Source organism: Musa acuminata, chromosome BXJ2-10, assembly GCF_036884655.1.
Source record: "Musa acuminata AAA Group cultivar baxijiao chromosome BXJ2-10, Cavendish_Baxijiao_AAA, whole genome shotgun sequence".
Classification (NCBI taxonomy): domain Eukaryota; kingdom Viridiplantae; phylum Streptophyta; class Magnoliopsida; order Zingiberales; family Musaceae; genus Musa; species Musa acuminata.
The window spans coordinates 18,237,984-18,256,038 of record NC_088347.1 but is presented as its reverse complement, the minus strand read 5'-3'; the positions used below and the strand labels follow the sequence as shown (position 1 = coordinate 18,256,038).

The 18,055-nt window shown below is 38.0% G+C and overlaps 3 protein-coding genes across 6 annotated transcripts; 2 read left to right on the top strand and 1 right to left on the bottom strand.

Annotated features, from left to right (window-relative positions):
* Positions 1 to 730: 730 nt before the first annotated feature.
* On the top strand, positions 731 to 3,824 carry LOC135582500 (receptor-like cytoplasmic kinase 176). Of its 3 annotated transcripts, none has more exons than XM_065128182.1 (6): positions 731 to 1,080; positions 1,589 to 1,911; positions 2,001 to 2,136; positions 2,239 to 2,381; positions 2,463 to 2,586; positions 3,229 to 3,824. In XM_065128182.1, exons 1-6 carry the CDS (start codon positions 1,017 to 1,019, stop codon positions 3,675 to 3,677), a joined length of 1,239 nt encoding a protein of 412 aa, XP_064984254.1. In that variant the 5' UTR covers positions 731 to 1,016; the 3' UTR covers positions 3,678 to 3,824. The 3 variants fall into 3 exon arrangements, with proteins under 3 accessions (XP_064984254.1, XP_064984255.1, XP_064984253.1); XM_065128183.1 differs by having other exon boundaries at positions 1,586 to 1,911; positions 2,239 to 2,366; XM_065128181.1 differs by having other exon boundaries at positions 732 to 1,080; positions 1,586 to 1,911.
* Positions 3,825 to 4,649: 825 nt separating this feature from the next.
* Positions 4,650 to 11,022, top strand: LOC135625888 (kinetochore protein SPC25 homolog). The gene is made up of 8 exons (XM_065131011.1): positions 4,650 to 4,904; positions 5,739 to 5,804; positions 7,304 to 7,450; positions 8,097 to 8,210; positions 8,279 to 8,368; positions 8,466 to 8,588; positions 9,617 to 9,846; positions 10,767 to 11,022. Exons 1-8 carry the CDS (start codon positions 4,736 to 4,738, stop codon positions 10,782 to 10,784), a joined length of 957 nt encoding a protein of 318 aa, XP_064987083.1. The 5' UTR covers positions 4,650 to 4,735; the 3' UTR covers positions 10,785 to 11,022.
* Positions 11,023 to 15,041: 4,019 nt separating this feature from the next.
* Positions 15,042 to 17,026, bottom strand: LOC135624366 (phosphate metabolism protein 8-like). Of its 2 annotated transcripts, none has more exons than XM_065127881.1 (8): positions 16,872 to 17,026; positions 16,618 to 16,684; positions 16,453 to 16,518; positions 16,235 to 16,332; positions 16,018 to 16,143; positions 15,647 to 15,922; positions 15,496 to 15,561; positions 15,042 to 15,398 (listed from the first exon to the last, which is right to left on the bottom strand). In XM_065127881.1, exons 2-8 carry the CDS (start codon positions 16,676 to 16,678, stop codon positions 15,243 to 15,245), a joined length of 849 nt encoding a protein of 282 aa, XP_064983953.1. In that variant the 5' UTR covers positions 16,679 to 16,684; positions 16,872 to 17,026; the 3' UTR covers positions 15,042 to 15,242. The 2 variants fall into 2 exon arrangements, with proteins under 2 accessions (XP_064983953.1, XP_064983954.1); XM_065127882.1 differs by having other exon boundaries at positions 16,777 to 16,924.
* Positions 17,027 to 18,055: the final 1,029 nt, after the last annotated feature.

The following is an 18,055-nucleotide window of genomic DNA, read 5'->3' as shown; positions in this document are numbered from 1 at the left end:
CTCATTGAAACTTATCATAGTTGATTGTACCTCTTATGCAAAGTAGAAGACAAAGGGATCTCTCTTTTTTTGACATAATGGTTGTACAATGGTCATAGTCGACCTTTTTTTTTTTTTATATATGGTTGACATGATGTCATAATCGATCTTTCTTTTTTTTATATCATCGTTGATATGATGGTTGTACAATGGTCATAATCGATCTTTTTTTTTTTTTTTACACGAGGATCATGATCGATCATGACAAGGATCAACAAACAAGGGTGTCAAGCATAAAGCGACCATACACATAATAAAAGAGACGATCAGTCGAGCAAAGATATGAGTATAATAAATACGGTGGAGGACAATCGTCCACATAGTTGAAATAATTATTTTAAAAAATAAAGGTATTATATGAGAAATTTTCTAACTTAAAGATATTTTACCGAAAAAATCCAAAGTTAAAAGTGTTTTTCATAAATTCATCCAAAATCTTTTACACTCAAATCCCAACTTTGACCACATAAAATATAGAAATAAAATCAGAAGTGCCTCATAATTATAATAATATAAATAATAATATAATAACAATAATTTGTATTGTTTGACTGATTGTTAATTGGGTCCCACTGCCCTCTGTCAGTTGACTGACCTGTTTCGTCGCTGCCTCGAAGTCAACCGTAACGAAGGTCTTCAAGAAAAGAGTAATAAAGGAGCCACCTTTCACGTTCCCCTTCCCTGGCCTTTTATGACGTCCTTTTATGACGCCCCTTCCCTGGCCATTCGATCCAAGCTCGCTCCTTTTCGCTGTCGATATGTTCTTCCATCTGGAGTTCCGGCGAGCTGGATCGGAGGGGGCATCTGATTCTTGTTGTTTTTTATACAAGAGAGAAGAAAAGGGTGTTTCATCGGCGGACCCGGTGGTTACTCCCTCGCTGATTTGGCCTCAGTAAATTCTACTTCCTGGATTGCTAATTTGAGGAGCGAGAGGGAGAGGAAGCCGATCCCTGTCGTCTCGGTTCGGGAATTCTTCTATGGGTAATTGCTGGGGTGCGAAGGTCAAGGCGGAGAGCCATTCCCATGTTGTCTTCGCTTCAGGTACTGGAAATTTCATCTTTTTAGCAAACTTTTTAGTTCGACCAGAGCTCCAGAACAAGTGTGGGAGTGGAAAGTTTTGGACTTTAGAGCGCTTTCAATAGGATTTGGATTCTTTAAGTTGTTAACGGTGAGCTCTACGGGGCCGCTTTAAGCTGGATACGATGAGTTCTGAGTGGATTAAGTGGAAAGTTAGGGTTCTTTGTTCGACGCTGAGCCAATCTAGTGAATCAGGGATTATTTGATGATATATTTTGGTAGGTAAGAGAAGCAACAGTTCTCTTCTAATTTTAGACTGAAGTTGTTTGCTTCTCACGGTGTGAAGTTGGGTTCAGTTCTATGCTTTCATGAATCAAATTTGCTGGTTTGACAGATTTTCCAATCGTGATGTTGCCAAAGTCAATGCCAAACTCGGCAATCATATTACTCGATTAAATTCATTGGCTGATTGTGAATGTGATATGGAATTTCTTGTGAATCTTACATATCATTGTGTTTGGATTGCTAGTAGGGAACTCTAAACATGGCAAGAGGAAGGGAAATGTGTCAAGTGGTTCTAGCAGCAGGATGTCTGCCTCCTTCATGCCTCTAACCCCACGGAGCGAGGGTGAGATCTTGTCGTCGTCCAATCTGAAGAGCTTCATCTTCAATGAACTCAGAATTGCCACCAGAAACTTCCGGCCAGACAGTGTGTTGGGAGAGGGAGGCTTTGGTTCAGTGTTCAAGGGATGGATTGATGAGCACACATTTGCAGCAGTCAAGCCTGGGACCGGATTAGTTATCGCCGTGAAGAAACTCAACCAGGACGGCTTCCAGGGTCATCGGGAGTGGCTGGTGAGTATCAATTCCTGGAAGGTTTGACTTTGATGCTTTTACTTTTTGAATATTCTATAGCTTTAGAGCAACTTCTTTAAATCTTGTAGACAGAGGTCAATTACCTGAGCCAGCTGTCTCATCCTAACCTCGTGAAGCTTATCGGATACTGCCTGGAGGATGAACAAAGGCTTCTTGTGTATGAGTTTATGCCTCGCGGAAGCTTGGAGAATCATCTCTTCAGGAGTAAGTTATCTGTGGTGGTCTACACACCCTGCATTTGATATTCATTATACTAGATGCATTCTTCATGCCTAATGAAGATTGTCTATTTTGATGGTGATGCAGGGAGTTCATACTACCAGGCACTCTCTTGGAATCTCCGAATGAAGATTGCGCTCGGAGCTGCTAAAGGACTCGCTTTTCTTCATAGTGACAAGGCGAAAGTCATTTATCGTGATTTTAAAGCTTCCAATGTGCTTCTTGATTCAGTATATAATCATTTTGCCTTCTTTTTCTTTCCGATGGACATGCATTCGATTTGAGAATTAATCTTCTGGCCCTATATGCAGAACTATAACGCAAAGCTTTCGGATTTTGGATTGGCAAAGGATGGTCCCTCTGATGATAAAAGCCACGTCTCTACAAGGGTCATGGGCACATATGGATATGCTGCTCCCGAGTACCTTGCAACAGGTAATTTGGCTGAATAATCTTTCTCCCATGGCATGGAATACTTTTTGCTTATCATCTGTCTGTTGAAAATATTTACATATCTCCCTCATCTGCTTAGCATTCTTGTCGGACTAATTTCCATCACTTTGTTTATTTTTCAATGATTGTAGGATCAATGAAGCTAATTAATTGTATTCTCTTTGTCTACTTCCTCGGATAGTTATCTTGTGTAGTTGATTAGTCAGGAATTGCTTCATTTGCTGTCATCGCTGCTACTTTGCCATTCCTATCCCACATTAATGGGCTAAATATTTCTAATTATGAATGCCTTTTACATTTAAGAATTCAATTCTTTGGGGTTATCTCTTTTGCAAAGAGCAATCTTTCAAATTGCACATAAGTTAATGATTAAATAGAAGCTGCCAACCGATGACTGGACTTGAGATTAAATATGAAATTAGAACCTCGGGATTTTTTTCTAATTTATCGACAAAGTCAAATGGTAGATTGAAACTTGAACTATCAAATGATGTTTGAGTTTTCGTTACATGGATGTTTTTATCATTTTTGTGAAAGATTTCCATCTGCATTGTGTAAGTTGGTAGCATGTAAACTAAGCCTTGATACTTGCTGACTCATTCATTCATATCCTAATTTTCACAGGTCATTTGACTTGCAAGAGCGATGTTTATAGCTTTGGTGTCGTTCTTCTTGAGATGTTGACCGGGCAGCGTGCCATTGACAAGAAACGCCCTGTCACAGAGCACAATCTAGTGGAGTGGGCAAAGCTTTATCTCACAAGCAAGCGAAAGACCATCCGCATCTTAGATTCCAGATTGCAAGGGCAGTACTCACCGGCAGGAGCCCAGAAAGCGGCTGCTCTCGCACTCCAGTGCCTGTCCATGCAAGCAAAGCAAAGGCCACCCATGGATCAAGTGGTGACTGCATTAGAACAGCTTCAGGACGCTAAAGACATCAGCAATAACCCTCAGACGACTGATCCAAAGTCAGCCAACGGCCATCCACGTTTGCCTCTTCGGAGAAGTTCACAGAGAGTTGGAGATGGAAAGGTTGCTCATCCAAGACCCTTAGCTTCCCCTTCTCTAGACTAGTCAAGTGTAGCTATCAAGGAGGAGTAGCAAGCTATGTATCTGTTTCATATGTTGTTGTGCATAGATTCTTGTTATTGCTCTCATGTTTTCAGTGTCAAAATGGGGGATTGGAATAAAATGCATCATTCTCTCCTTCGAGGCTATAAAGTTGACCTTAGGGAGCTTGGGATCACCTTCATGCTCTTCTTCCAAAGGTCAAATGTTGTGTTCGTCAGCATATTAATCCCTTCATTGTTTCTAATTGCATTGCCATGCTGAGAAAACCAGCATGCTTCATTATCATGTTCTCATATAACAAAATAACTGATATATTAATATGTTGGACTCAACTATTGATTCAAAATATCTAATCTGAGTTAACGACAATAGACATATCATACTCGAATCCCTTCCCATGCCCAATATTATTTTATAGTATGAATTATTGGCTAAGATGCTTAAGTTCAATTGAATATATTCACTATCATATACATTCTTTCTTTAATTAATTAATATGACCAATAATTTCTTTTGGATTGTTTCCTAAAAAATACTCTATTACTCAAGAAGTATCTCTTTTTTTGTTTTCTCCAAATAATATCTATAATTTAAAAATACCCAAAATATCCCTCAAAAGTTTTTTCGGTAAATTGTTTCCCCATTTTTTAAAATCAGTTTTCAACCATTATAGTGTTTTCATTTGGATCGTTTATAGTATTTTTCAATAACATTTATAATATTTTATTGATATATTAAAAACAAGATTAACGTTATTGAAAAATACTACAAATGACATCATATCAATTGTCATTATTATAGATTATTAAAATATTATATTTTTAGATTTATAGTTAGTTTAATTGAGATTAAAAATCTACCTAGATCATTATTTATAGATTATTAAAATATTATGTATACTTTATCGGGTCGGGTATCTGGGATCCGATCCGTTTGCAGCCTTCTGCCCCAGCAAAAAAGGCTGCTCTTGGAACGTGGCAGCGCGACTCGAAATTTGAACGGCAAACCGACTCGAAGAGGGAGAGAGGAGCCAAAACCGCTTCGTTCTCGTTGCCGAAGCGATGCAGCGGAGGACGGAGGAGTCGATCCACGGGAGGATGGCGGAGCAGCGGCTCGCCTGCATCCGGGAGATCGAAATCCAGCGCCAGAGGGCTGACCTCGCCGCGAGTTCCTTCCGCCATTCCCTCCTCTCCGTCCGCTCCTTGGCCGGGCAAAACCTAGCTGATCGAGGTCCATTCCCCCCTTCCTCCGCTCTGCTCGCATCGGCATCCGAGAGACGACGCTTTCTTTCGATTTAATTGGTTTATCGTTTCGTCATTACCTCGTTAAATCCTGATCTATTTTCTTTCTTCGCGAATTCCTGGATCAGTCTACCACGAGAGGCTCAGTGCTATTGAGGAAGGGATCTGCCGTAGTTTTTAGATTGAAGCAATTATGCTTTCAGTCATTTGTTTCAATCATTAGGGTTTTGGTAATCTCTGCCAAGAATATTGCCATTAGGGTTTTCAAAGTAGGTTACGCTAATGTGGCTGTTTTGTACGCAGTCATGGTTGGGTTGTTGAAGATTGATCCTTATACATCATATTGACCATGAAGTTGATTGCATCTCGTTAATTTTGCCTCTTTTTCCTGGAGAGGGGGAATAACATTATGAGTTTCAAGGGATTAATTTTATTTGTTGTGGTTTATGTGGCTAAACTAATTCATAAAAGGAGTAGCCAAACCAGCAAATTCTCTGCACAAAGGCTTGGCAAAAGACAAGTGACGTGAACTAACTAGTTGGTATTTGCGACAAGCAGCATAGAATATAAAAGGGAAGAATGATAATTGTTCTATCTAAGTTCATAAAGATGTTTCAAGTAATTGCCAATAGAAATACATCTTAGTTTATGATCAATAAGAATATAATTTGCAAGTTGCAATCTAATCTTCTTTTCATTTTTTATGCTATTTTTTTCCAGATAAATGGAGGGTGAGCATCTATGTAGAGTATAATATCTTTCATCCATGGGTCCCAGTAATCCATCTTTAAAATTGTTATTAATTTATTTTTTTTTAGTGCAGAAAAACTTGGCAGGCTGAAAGATAGCCTCAAGGAATTGGAGGCTGATTTGGTTGAAGCTCTTTCAGGTATACTCTTTCTCACGTACAAGTCTCTTCTTCTATTATTCTTTTAAATTGTATAAACATATGCTCAAATCAAATTGGTATGCGATGCATTTCTTTTGCAGCATTCCTCATATTTTATTTCTAGAAGTGGAGAAAAACTTATTCCCATTTTTTTAAGACCAGCTACATGGATCCCATCCTTCCCCACCAAGTGTCAAGGGAGACATACCTTAATCATCTTACTGCATGTGCATGATGCCAATATTTTTGCGACAGTTATGAGTCTCTTCTTATTTGTTAGTGTAAATTACCTTAATATATGCATAGTGGCTGGATAAGATCCATGTAGCAGACACCAAATAGTTGGAGCTATAATGCATATTATTCTTGTTGTCGTTGTGCTTGTTAGCGAGTGAGATGGTGGAACTCCTGACTTGGCCAATTAACATGAGCACCATAACCTTGAAACGTAACCGACATTTTATGTGTGAAAACAAACACAAAAATATGTAAGAAACAAAATAGATCTTATAAGAGCTTAAATCGTTAGGGCTATGGTATGAAAAAAACTATTTAACTGAACTAATCACCCTTGAAAAAGTTTTAGGGTGGTGCCTTGCAGACATGATGTATGGGACTTAAACATATGGGCCTCATTACATGTATGGCAGAGGTGATCCAGTCCATCTTAATATTAGAGCCTGTCATTACGAGATCAGATCTGCTTCTAACCACATAAGTGCCAGAAGAAAGTATCATACTACCTGAAAATTTCTTGAAGTTTCTGTTTGGTTTCCGATCTCTAGATGCTTGGTGAAAAGTTGATATCTATTCAATGACAAATTACCTGAAAAAAATGGAATTTATAAAACTTCAGAAGCTGTTGCATTATTCAAATCTGTTTATGTTTCATGTCCAAATAAAATTTATAGCATGTTCCAGGCTCTTATTCCCATTAAAGAAGGGATGACTCTGATTTACCAGGTTTGATTTATCTTGCCAGCTTTGCAGTCCAAGGTAGATCCTAATCAATCTGAAATTTGCGTATTTTTTGAGATTGCCATAGTTACTTTTCTTCTTATATTTTTACTAAAGTGGAAGCTTTAATTTGAAAGGTTCTGCTTGATCAATATTAAATTTGAAACCTATATTCTAGTTTCTTATCTAAACCCATGTTTGCAAAGTTATGTATGTGCCAGGAATGACTCCTATAGACTGTTGCTACTTTCTTTCCCCAAAATCATGCTTTATATCCGTGTTAGGATGAAAAGAGTTTTATCCATGGTATACTGTCTTTAAACCAGAGGCTGCTACTCCAAGGAACAATGAGATGGTTTACAAGAAATGTTTAGAAACTTTTACAATGGCTTCTCCAGAAATATTGAGTTTATGTTTGATCACCTTTAGTATGATTTGCAAATTTAAACTCTTTCCCGTTATGTAGTACAAGTTGGTGTGTCTTTGTGTGTGTGTGTGCACATGCTATAATACAGTTAGTGACATGTGATTTACTTTTGTAGTGAAGACTGGTAAAGAGTCCAAGTCCACATTTCTTGCTGAAGCCCTTTCTAGCACAGCATCTAGAACTGAGCAGCTGAAGAAGACAATTCTAGATCTAAGGAGAAAGAGAGACAAACATTCTGCAGTTATATCAGAACAACTACTTGGTATATAGCAGACCTGCTTCACTATTTCTCCTGTTGATAGAGTAACGTTTCTACAGCTTGATTCTTTAGCTATTAAGCAAGCTGTTAGATTTATCAAACCTGCTTCACTATTACCATAATTTCTTGTACAATGTTGGTCTTATTCTGTAACTGATTAGTTTAGTTTGCAATGCAAAGCCGAACAAATCATGGTTTCATTTTGGACCAGTATTTAAAAAAGACCTGACGGTACTGACCCAAATGCCAGCTGATAATGTGTAATATATGAAACAAAAATCTTGATACAATATATTCATCTTAGTTAATTTAATACATAATGTTGTAATAAATGTACCATGTATCACAACATATAATATTTTCTTGTCCTCATGAATGGTATGTTTCCTCTAGATAGTTTCTTTATGTATAAAACAATGTGCCTTCAAACGAGGAACCACCCTTTATAATTCTGTTTTAACTTTTCTGTTGGTTCAGTTTCATTTCATGCTCTAACTTGAGGTATCCTCAAATGGAACCATTCTGATCCATGTGCACGTCTTTTCGTAGTTACTATAAGGAGATTGGTGTGGACATGTTACTATGATTGATATGATTGGGAATTGGTTAATTGGTCATTGACATATGATTAAATATTTTTCTTTTCTAGCTCTGGAAGCTTTAGAAGTAAAGAGTAGTCAATATATTCTTGAAAGACAAAAAACAGAGGAGGCCATTGAGTGGTACAATAGGATTCTTGGTTTCCGAGCTGAATGTGGAGAAGGTAAGTATGAAATTTGTTAATCTTTGTCCAGGAGTTTATCTCCGTAACCATTGTTTTGTACGATCAAGGGGTCAAGTTTATCTTTGACAAAATTGATCGGAAGAACCCAAATGAGGAATACTCGTTCAGCATAAGGCTTGATAACGACGCTTACAACTGTAAGTTCAAAGTTCACGTTGGCATAAGTTCAAATCCTCAAATATTTTATTTTCATTCTTCTTGATTTATACACGGAATTCTTTTGGTGATCTTCAGTACTGGACTGCAACACAATATTGGAAGGTATTCCTGAATTGATCATGGACTTAAATAAAACAAACGGCTTATTCAAGTTTGCAAGAATCATGAGAGAGAAGTTCCAGGTTGCTGCATCAAATGGTAAATTTTGCAATGACAATTTTAACTAGAACCACTGAACTGATCAAGTTCCTATTTGAAATCATTTCTGATGTAGTCAGATTCAGATGATTCTTTTCAGTATGACATTAAATTGCTTCTGATTAACCTAATCGAGTATTTTCTGTGTTCCTTTTTCTTCTTTTATCTGTCAAGTTGTAGTTCCTTTAGCTGGTTTCATATTGACAACATTTGTTTTTTCTATGATTTAATTGCCTGAATCTTTAACATTTTTTTGTCACACATCAGCCAGTTGATATTCACATGCAATAGAGGAAAATATCTGTTCTTTGCTTGCCTTCACTGTGACTATTTTTTTGAGGTGAACTGGCAGCTTGTGCCAATCACAAATCATTTCCTTGATTGAAACTAATGATGCTTAATTGGAGAAACCTGTCATATACTTTCAATTTTCAGGTTCATGGTTGTGCTATTATCATGTTGTTTTAAATGCATTTTGCTTATTACTTCCTATATAATTTGCCTTCTCTACTTGAATTGTTTTGTATCTAGTGATAGTTCTGCTCAAGTTGAGCACAGGTGTGCTAATTGCTAATCCACATGTTAGGTTTGAAAAACGGTTTGCCAAAAAAATTCAATGTTAAATCTCTTCTTTAATAATCATCTGGTTTTCAAATTTTAACTCTAGGAGACAGAATCAGACCTTGAAGTTCATAAAAGGATTCTGAGTGACATTAGACGTATTCAAATAACAGAGCGAGCTTCATGCTCAGTTGCAGATCTGGGAGAATGACAATGCTCTGCACTCTAGTTCAATGCTTATGCACAACTTTGTAGGCAGAATTGCTTAGCAATCCAATCCTCATTTCTTGTGCTTGCATATATATTTCAAGAATTCTATTGTGATGTTGCTGAGCAAATGTAGGGCTTCTGCTGACTGTGGACATTTTTGCTAAGAATTTTCCCGGCAGTTTTGTCTTGTCTGTAAGCATTTGAATTTGATGCTTCCTTAATTGCATCTGATGGAACATTTTTTTATTACCTTACAGGAATGTTACCTACATCCATGTCTGTATATCCAGACTCATCTTCAGTTACAGTATCATCTGCACCACCAGCTTCTGTGGATAGTAAAAGTGAAACATCAGTGATGCAAAATTATCTTCGTGTTAAAGTTAATGATCATCAATATGATCCTCATAAAAAGGTCAACACAGGCCAACCTGCAATTCAGTCACCCAGATCTGTGTCAGCTTTGCGTCGCTCCCCACGTTTTCTGGTGATGTGTTGCAAACTTGTTTCACAATCAGCCTAGAACTGCAAAAAGACTAGATTTTAAGTGGCAAAACTCTTTCTTCATGTTAGCAAGTGACTTGGCATTTAGCAACAAATCATCTTGTGCCTCTCTGCTTAGCTTGTATACTAGAGAATTAACAATTTTTTGTTTTGGTTCTGGACACACATGCATCTTGGAATATGATACTTGAACGTTTTGTTTCCCCTTTTTGTATGACTTGCCAATTTTGAAAGGAAAATTGAAAACTCTTTTCTTTTGATAAAATGAAAATATGTAGAATGCTTATTTAAATGTACCTAACCTAGAATTTATTTATTTTTACTAGAGATCCTAGATATTTTAGTGTCCGGCATACAAATGCCAGACATTCTACTTCTTAGTGTTAGTGGTGAACTAGCATTTATTAAATTGCATGAATATGGTATGTAGAACGTTTCTTCAGCTTTGGCTTCTTGCTAGCTAATTATACAATTGGATATGCATAGATAAATGATTTTTTTTCAGAATCTTTGGTGCAGTTATTTTATTTTGATACAATTTGAAGTAGATACTATATCGTTAGCTCCTTAATTTAGCATATGTTTAGGCTGTTGTTTTAGTCTTAATTTCTTAGTTTTGATCAATATCAGAAGTTTGCTAATGCATCCCTCTCTCCTTTTTGACTTCTGTTGTGCAACTCACTCGCAATATAAAATGTTCAAATAACAAAGTTTGTTTGTCGTAAAATATTCGACCTTTTTGTGAGAGTTGCTTTAACCTTGTCTCCCTTTCCCAGGGCTCATTGATAACTAGTGCAATTTAATGTCCTCTGTTATTTATATAGCTGTTGTTACTTTACCAAACAACTGATATGTTGTTGCTGTTAATATATTTTTTTAATTGCTAGGATTGGTGTTTTGCAGGGAAGAAGGATTAATTGAGTTTGTACTTGATCAGAGAGATTATTTAATCTGTTTGTTATGTGCAATGGGATGTGCATATCAAAGAGATGAATATGTAAGAATGAACTTTCTTTAGCAACTTGTCTTGGTTATACATCATCTCTGGTGATGGCTTTTTGCCATACTTTTCTTTTGTTCCACTGGCAAGTTTATTTGTATGATCAGAGAACAGAAGTCCTTTTTTTTTTTTTTTAATGTATGCTGAATAGCTTTTTTATGCATCCAACAAAAAGATGAGGCGAGAAAATGTGATCCTAAATATGAGGGGGGTGAAAAGTCAAGTGAAAAGAATGTTAGATTGGACATGAAAGAGGAGGATATGCATGGATTGTTTGGATCTGTACAAGTTTATTTATTTATTGGCTCAAAAAGCTTGTCTAAATTAGAAGTTTGATTGCATGATAATGTGGCCATGACAAGATATTTGCTCCTATAATTTGATCAGACAATACATATATTTGCTCCTCTTAAAATGTGATATTGATGGATGTAGTGGTTAGATTAGGTGGATGATACCAATTCTGCGGTGGTGGTTCTTTCGTACGTACGCAAATGATGATGATGATGATGATGATTATAAAGATTTTTGAATTATTATTCGTAACAAGGGATGTCGTTTTTGCGGTCAACATTTAATCAAATGGAAAATCGTTTTGTGTGGATGCGGTACTCACTATCCCCCCCTTTAATCAAAATAATTGTGACAAAGGTGATGTAGGAATTATGCAATCATAAGTCACTTGAACTTTTTTTTTTTTTTATCATGTTGTGATTGGGATCACGGAAAGAAATGGAGTGCATCTACGCACAGTTTATGTAGTGACCTCGATATGTTGTTGTTATATTTTGTTGTCCGCTAGAAAGTGGGTTGCTTTGTTCTTTTATCTGAGAAAGACACACATTTACTCATGCCATCAAAAATTGACTGCGACGAGAATCATGATATACTAAAAAAGGAATTAACTTAGCTATCATTAGAATATCTCGAGTCAGATTAGTAACTATTTTAGGGATCATAAATTAGGGTTCAAACTATTATATTTAAAATTTCTAGTGAATTAGAATTTAAATTAGATATATAGACAAGAAGAGAAAATCCTTAGTAAATTAGAACTTATTTGTGTAAAGGCAAGTCGATATTTTGACGACAAAAGATACTCTAGAAGGGTTAGAGAGAAGAGAGAGTTCTTCTCAGTTTAACACCTAACTCAAAGGAGAATACTTCCTTGTATTAACTTTTCTCATATAGTAAAGAATTTTATTTTCTTGTATTAGTTTTTTTTATATTATAAAAATTTTAATTTTCTCTAGGAAGAGAGTGAGAGTGTTGAATTAATATAAATCTTATATTAGGTTTTCTGCAATTTTTTTTTAAAAAAAAATCTTCTCTTTCTCTCCACTAGTTGTTGTTAAAATTGGTGATCAGTCTATCTTACCCCATCATAGATATATGAATCTTAGACATGTCGAAGCTATGTATGTAATGAATGGTCTTTCATACGTTCAAACCAACAAATAAATATCCTATTTATTATTATATGAAATTCTTAAATTCTTATATCATTCCCTCCTCGTCTGAAACATATGTTTACTTAAGATTTATAACAACAAACCTCTGTGGCTTCTTTTGTACGTACCATAGACGAATGTATTTCATGTGTTAATAATATCAATCAATATAACAAAAATGTAAAATGCTCCATAAACGTAAGATAAAGAAGATATTGAATTATTATTATTATTATTATTATTATTAATTTATATAAACAAATGGAGTAGCTGAGAGCAATGAACGGATGCGTGTCATGCAACGTGTTTCAGCAAATGTGCATGCTGCCTCACGTGCGCAAGAAAGCAGCAAGTCGCACTTCGATTTGCCGGTGTTGACGTACCACCGAGAAGGTAGTAATAATGGCATGTGCATTGGCCAAAATTTGCATGCTGCGTATGGCCCTTAACGTCGAGTCGGCGATAAATCGCTGTCGTATGGGCACCCATTCATCCAATGCAAAAACCTTCGTCTCAGCTTTTCCTTCCTAATTCTTTTTTTCTTTATTTTTATTTTTACTTTTTTAGGGTGCTAAGTACCTGAAGAAGTCTCTGTTTTTTCTCGGACGAATTTTTATTTTTATTTGATATCCATTTTTTTTAATATTATATTTTTTTTTATTTCTATAAAATAATGTTCGCTCATATATCTTATCTATAGGAACGGAATGCATCGACAAATTGATCTATTTAATTAGACGAGTATACCTATGGATAGAAACTATTTTGTTTAGAGAGAAGAAGGATATTTAGGATATTAGAAAAAAATTAAGACACCACATATGAAATCAGGACATCACCTGAAAAATCTAATTTTTTTAAAAATTATCACCATTATGAGATTATAGTGATTTAGATATATTTCAATTTTAATTTTAATGATGCAAAATATTTATATTTATTTATTTATTTATCCTGGTAGTCATTGCTCCTTACAACAAGTCTCACTTGAGTTTTGTGGCATCTAAACATGCCATTTAAACCCAGCAACAAATATTTCATCATCAGTTCAAATTGTGAGCAGAAGCTTGTTTTTCATCAGCAGAATATCAAATTACACTAAGCTAGTTTTGGTTTAATTCCCCATCCTTAAGCTTTATTCTAACATTTTATTCAACATGATACATCATGATTGGATATTTCTCTTCACTCTCATGCTTTTTTGCATTCCTCCTCCTTTGCAATATAGCCTTCTTGTCTGCCCCTTCCTTATTACTTGTGATTACAAAAGTTAGAAATTGGTCATGGAAATTGAGAATATTATAACTAGAATTCTCATGTATATATATGAAGATGCTACAGTTCTTGACAATGTTTTATCCTACAGGCCTATAAAGGAGAAGTGCCAAAGTCAAATAAAGTCTGTAGCTAATGTTAAGAGAGAAGGTTAAGAACTGGTTTTGTATAGTGCAAGCATATAAAAGATTAAATGGCCTGAGTGAAACCAGCAAGTTATCCCATTTAGCATAGTGGAAGCATGGGCAAGAGAACCTTACAGCAAATTTGGGGACCTTGTGGTTGTCAGACATCAGATGAGGAGCCATTCCAAATGAAGCTTTGTCCATTCATAGGATGTCACTCCTCATCTGTCGTGAGATAAGAATGTATTATTTATCTGTTGTGAAGGAGACAGCTTTAGGTGATTGAAAGTTACTTCCATGGTCAGCATTTTTTTGGTGATTTGGAGGCTTGCAGAAAAGCCTTGACACAGCACAACCCATCAACCATGCGAAGACTCCGAGCTGGGTTGACTACTTGGGTTGACCTTCTCCTTTATGTGTTGGTTTCTGTGAAAAATAATTTATAGTTTCTATCATCCCTATACTTTCTTTTACATTATTCCCACCGTCACATTGTCCGACATACTGAAACTTATTACTCTTCTTGTTCGTATGTCATTGTTGTCTGTGAACTCTGGATGTCATGGAAGAGACTTTGGCGGCAGAAAGGGACCTCAATTAATGATTAAGAATGATGACCTTTGGTAAATCTATCGATTAGGTAACTAAGACTACAAGCAGTCTCCTTTTTTTGGGGTACAGCATGATGTGATATGTTTACTTTGAGAACTCCCCTGATGGAAGAAGGTTAATGGCTGGACTTAGTCGACGACCACAAAGGAAGAACACATGACGATGAAACGTTGACCCGTGGAATGATTCAACCAGGAAGACTTTGACTCCACCATTATAGATCATTGTTGTTGAATTGTTCATCATAACAAGCTCCCCTTCTTCTTGAATGAATGATCTGATGTTGTTTTCAGCTTATTATTGGAAGGCGCAGAATTATCACCGTAATGAACATAGTAAGATCAAATCATTCCGAGACGAACTGTCAAAAACAAACCACCAAAGCCTAAATAAAATTTAATACTTTATTTTTTTTAATCTATTCGTCTGTTCTATCGAGAAAAAATCATAATTTTCATAACGTGAGATCGAATTATAAATATTTCACGATCGTAAACCTTACTAGATAATCGATGACGATCGCTATGTGGAAAGAAAAAATATCAAAAATATCAACAGTCAATCACAAGCTAAAAATTTTGAAACTTGTTAATCAAACTTAGTATATTTATAGATTAATCAAACTCTAATTTTTTATTTTTTTTATTACAAATAAATCTGATTCTTTCTTATATTATAAAAAAAATATATATAGTTATAAATTGAAAGGCAGAGATACAAAAAAAGAAAGGTGAATGATAATTATTTCTTGATGCCCACATTACAACATTGGACCAATCGTGGGAACAATTACAAGAACCAGACAAAAGACAGACCCACAGCTACGAACGAATCCCTTACCATGTCATTTTGTGTGCTGATCTAGCGGCGCCCCCACAAGTCGAGTACACTCCCTCCGGTCCACCGATCCCGACGATTAGGCAGTCACAGATGTCTCCATCGCAACCTTCCCCGAGTGCCGGATGCTGCCTGATTTCTCTGCCTTCTCCCACAGCTCCGGCAGCGCCTCCCTGATGTTGTGGATGCTCTCCAAAGCATGGTCCGCGCCTTTCACTCTGTGTGAAGTCCCCACCTGCATTCACCCACCGATGAGAGACTCGTGGGACAGACATGGACATGAACTCGATCGCAGGGTTCCCACCCAGTCAGTGCATGCCGAAGAGACCTACCAGTACGGTCTGCAGACCGATGCGTTTTCCTGATCGAATGTTCCGTGCACTGTCATCGAAGAAAACCTGCAACGCTCGCTCCGTCAGTGAGTCTCCCCATGGTGCTAAAGAAGCGTAATGGAGGTCAATAAGATGGGCGATGGCATCGTACACTTCTTTGGGGGTCGATGTTTGCGAGCCTCAGCGCGTGCTCCATGGCTTCCACGGACGGCTTGCACACCACCGGCGTCTTGGGTAGTTCGATTCCGCTAGTGTCAGGCTTCGAGAAGTGGTCGACGATGTCGAAGATTTCGCTCGGGGTTTGTGTGCCGCAGGAAGAGGACGGTGGATTCAGAGTCTCGAAGCATATGACCCCTTCGAAGCAGTCTTCCAGCCCCAGCCTCTTGAGCACCTCAGCAGCGTGGACCTCGTCGCCGTTCGTGAACACCTGTTTTGCAGATTGATATGGCAGAAATGAGACCTCAAGCGACGGAGAGACACGGCGTTCGTGGTTTTGTCCTGTGCATCGTTCGGGAAACTTACGACTTTGCGCATCGGAAGGCTCAGCAAGAGCTGCCTAAGAACAGGGTCTGGCTTCAACTTGTTGTACGGCAATCTTCCATGAACGAAGCTGTGGTAATCGTCATAGTCGAAGTCGTAGCCGACGGCCTGAGCAACAAGAACAACGCAACGATGGGTTTCAGTGCAGGAGCCGAAGTAATCACCGGTAAGAAGAGAGATGAGCAACTTGTCGAGGTACCCTTAGACCAGCCATTGTCGTGCCGTAGTTCTTGTATAGGACATCGCACAGCTCCGATATCTTGCTTTCCTCGATCCCAAGTTTCTCGTGCATGTAATCTAGAGAACAATGGAAACGATCGTATCAGGAAAACGATGGAACCATGGAAAAGTCAACGGGCCAAAACACAGCGGAAGGAAAAAGGCCAAAGGAGACCGTCGTCGTCGTCGTCGTCGTACCTCCAATGTTCTTACGGCACTCGGTTGCGATGCCAGAACTCAATGGGTAGAGAGTGTCATCGAGATCTGCAAGCACAACCGACGACAGGGAATCAACATTCTGCAATCACCGCAGCGACGAAGAAGCCACGGATGCAACGCGAAAGGCCAAAGCCGAGAACTTACCGAAGAGAAGGCAATCGTATGTAGCCCTCTGAGCCTGCCGGTAGTGGTCATCGAATTCCATCTTGGTCTATCGAAACAAGCAAAAACACAAGCACAAAGTAAGCGACGATCGAAACGATCACCGAAAGAAGCAAAAAATTTTTGACGACTCGTCTCAACCGGCAGATCGAAGGAAGAAATCAAAGAAAGCGAGCTCCTTTTTCGTAGAACGGGTCGGCCGACCGTATTCCAGAGGCCAAGGAAGCGGAGCTCACCGGAATCAGAAGGCCGACGACGTCGAGAGACAATGCAGGGCTGAACACGGGGCGGAGAAACGGAAGGAAGGGTGAAGAAAGCAAGATTTGGTGTCCTCTACGAAACAGAGCGTTGGAAACAGAGGGCGAAGGGGGAAGAAGAAAGGTCGGGGTGCGTCGGCTTAAATAAGGCGACGCGTCGCCCCTCTAAACCGCAATTAGGAGGCTCGACGAGACGTTTACGGGGTCAATAATAGCGAGTTTACTAAGAATAAGAAGCACAATTAAACCGAGGGAACTCGGAAACAGCGTGGCTGCTTCACCCGTCCGTCCAGGTGTCCGTCGCTGATTGGGTCGGTGGTAGCTTCTAGATACCGACCACGCCCGGATGTCGCGTTCCCACCGGGGCGCGGACGGACGGAACTACCCCCTACTGCTACATGGATAAATCTGGACCGTGGGAAGGAGGTTGGGCGGTGGAGATGGGAGGCTTCGCGTGCGGGTCACGTTGTTGCAGTGGCTCCAAGAGAGACGTGTGGAAGGGGGAGAGGGTGGCGTGAGCTATTTTTTAGGCATTAAGCGATGCTTTTTTTTATATTCTTTTTTCTTCTATTTTATTTTCTAGGCATTAATTTTAGTACCATAAATAATCTCTCTATTTATTTATATTGATAAAAACGAATGTCAATATCTCAGAGAATTGATTTATTGAGTACGATATTTTATCCCACTTTAAAAAGGCCAAAATCTTCACTGTTTTTTTTAATTCCGAAAACAATTAATAAAAAAGATAATTAAAAGATGTTTGGAAATTTAAGTGCCATTTATTATATTTATTTATTTATTTATTTATTTTGATCCTCTGAAAGAGACCGAAGGGGATGAAATAATAGTTTTATTTCATAGTTAATTGGTGGGAGGATGAATTAAAGAGGAGAAGTTGCTGCAGCCAATGGAAGATTGGACATGTAAAAGAGCTCTACATCTTTGCAGCTGTCAGTCATGACAAGAATGCATGAGATTGCAGGTAACAGTCACCTTCTGTGATCTGTCACTTGGTATTCGTCTTAGGGGAGGAGAAGAGGCAGCTGAAACCTGCAGACTTCAATTGCTGCACTCATAATGACATCGATTAGACGACCACATCTGTGGCCACACTGCTCTTCACGTGATATTTTTTTTGTGTGATACACAGACAACCACGT

Bases quoted from the DNA above. Each gene is read 5' to 3' on its own strand.
- LOC135624366 (XM_065127881.1), bottom strand. From the start codon at position 16,678: ATGGAATTCGATGACCACTACCGGCAGGCTCAGAGGGCTACATACGAT. The intron at 16,144-16,234 runs GTACCTCGACAA...CTTGTTGCTCAG, and splicing joins CGACAATGGCTGGTCTAAGG to GCCGTCGGCTACGACTTCGA. The intron at 15,399-15,495 runs GTAGGTCTCTTC...GGGTGAATGCAG, and splicing joins TCGGTCTGCAGACCGTACTG to GTGGGGACTTCACACAGAGT.
- LOC135582500 (XM_065128181.1), top strand. From the start codon at position 1,017: ATGGGTAATTGCTGGGGTGCGAAGGTCAAGGCGGAGAGCCATTCCCAT. The intron at 1,912-2,000 runs GTGAGTATCAAT...TAAATCTTGTAG, and splicing joins AGGGTCATCGGGAGTGGCTG to ACAGAGGTCAATTACCTGAG. The intron at 2,382-2,462 runs GTATATAATCAT...CCCTATATGCAG, and splicing joins CCAATGTGCTTCTTGATTCA to AACTATAACGCAAAGCTTTC.
- LOC135625888 (XM_065131011.1), top strand. From the start codon at position 4,736: ATGCAGCGGAGGACGGAGGAGTCGATCCACGGGAGGATGGCGGAGCAG. The intron at 4,905-5,738 runs GTCCATTCCCCC...TTTTTAGTGCAG, and splicing joins GCAAAACCTAGCTGATCGAG to AAAAACTTGGCAGGCTGAAA. The intron at 8,369-8,465 runs GTAAGTTCAAAG...GGTGATCTTCAG, and splicing joins TGATAACGACGCTTACAACT to TACTGGACTGCAACACAATA.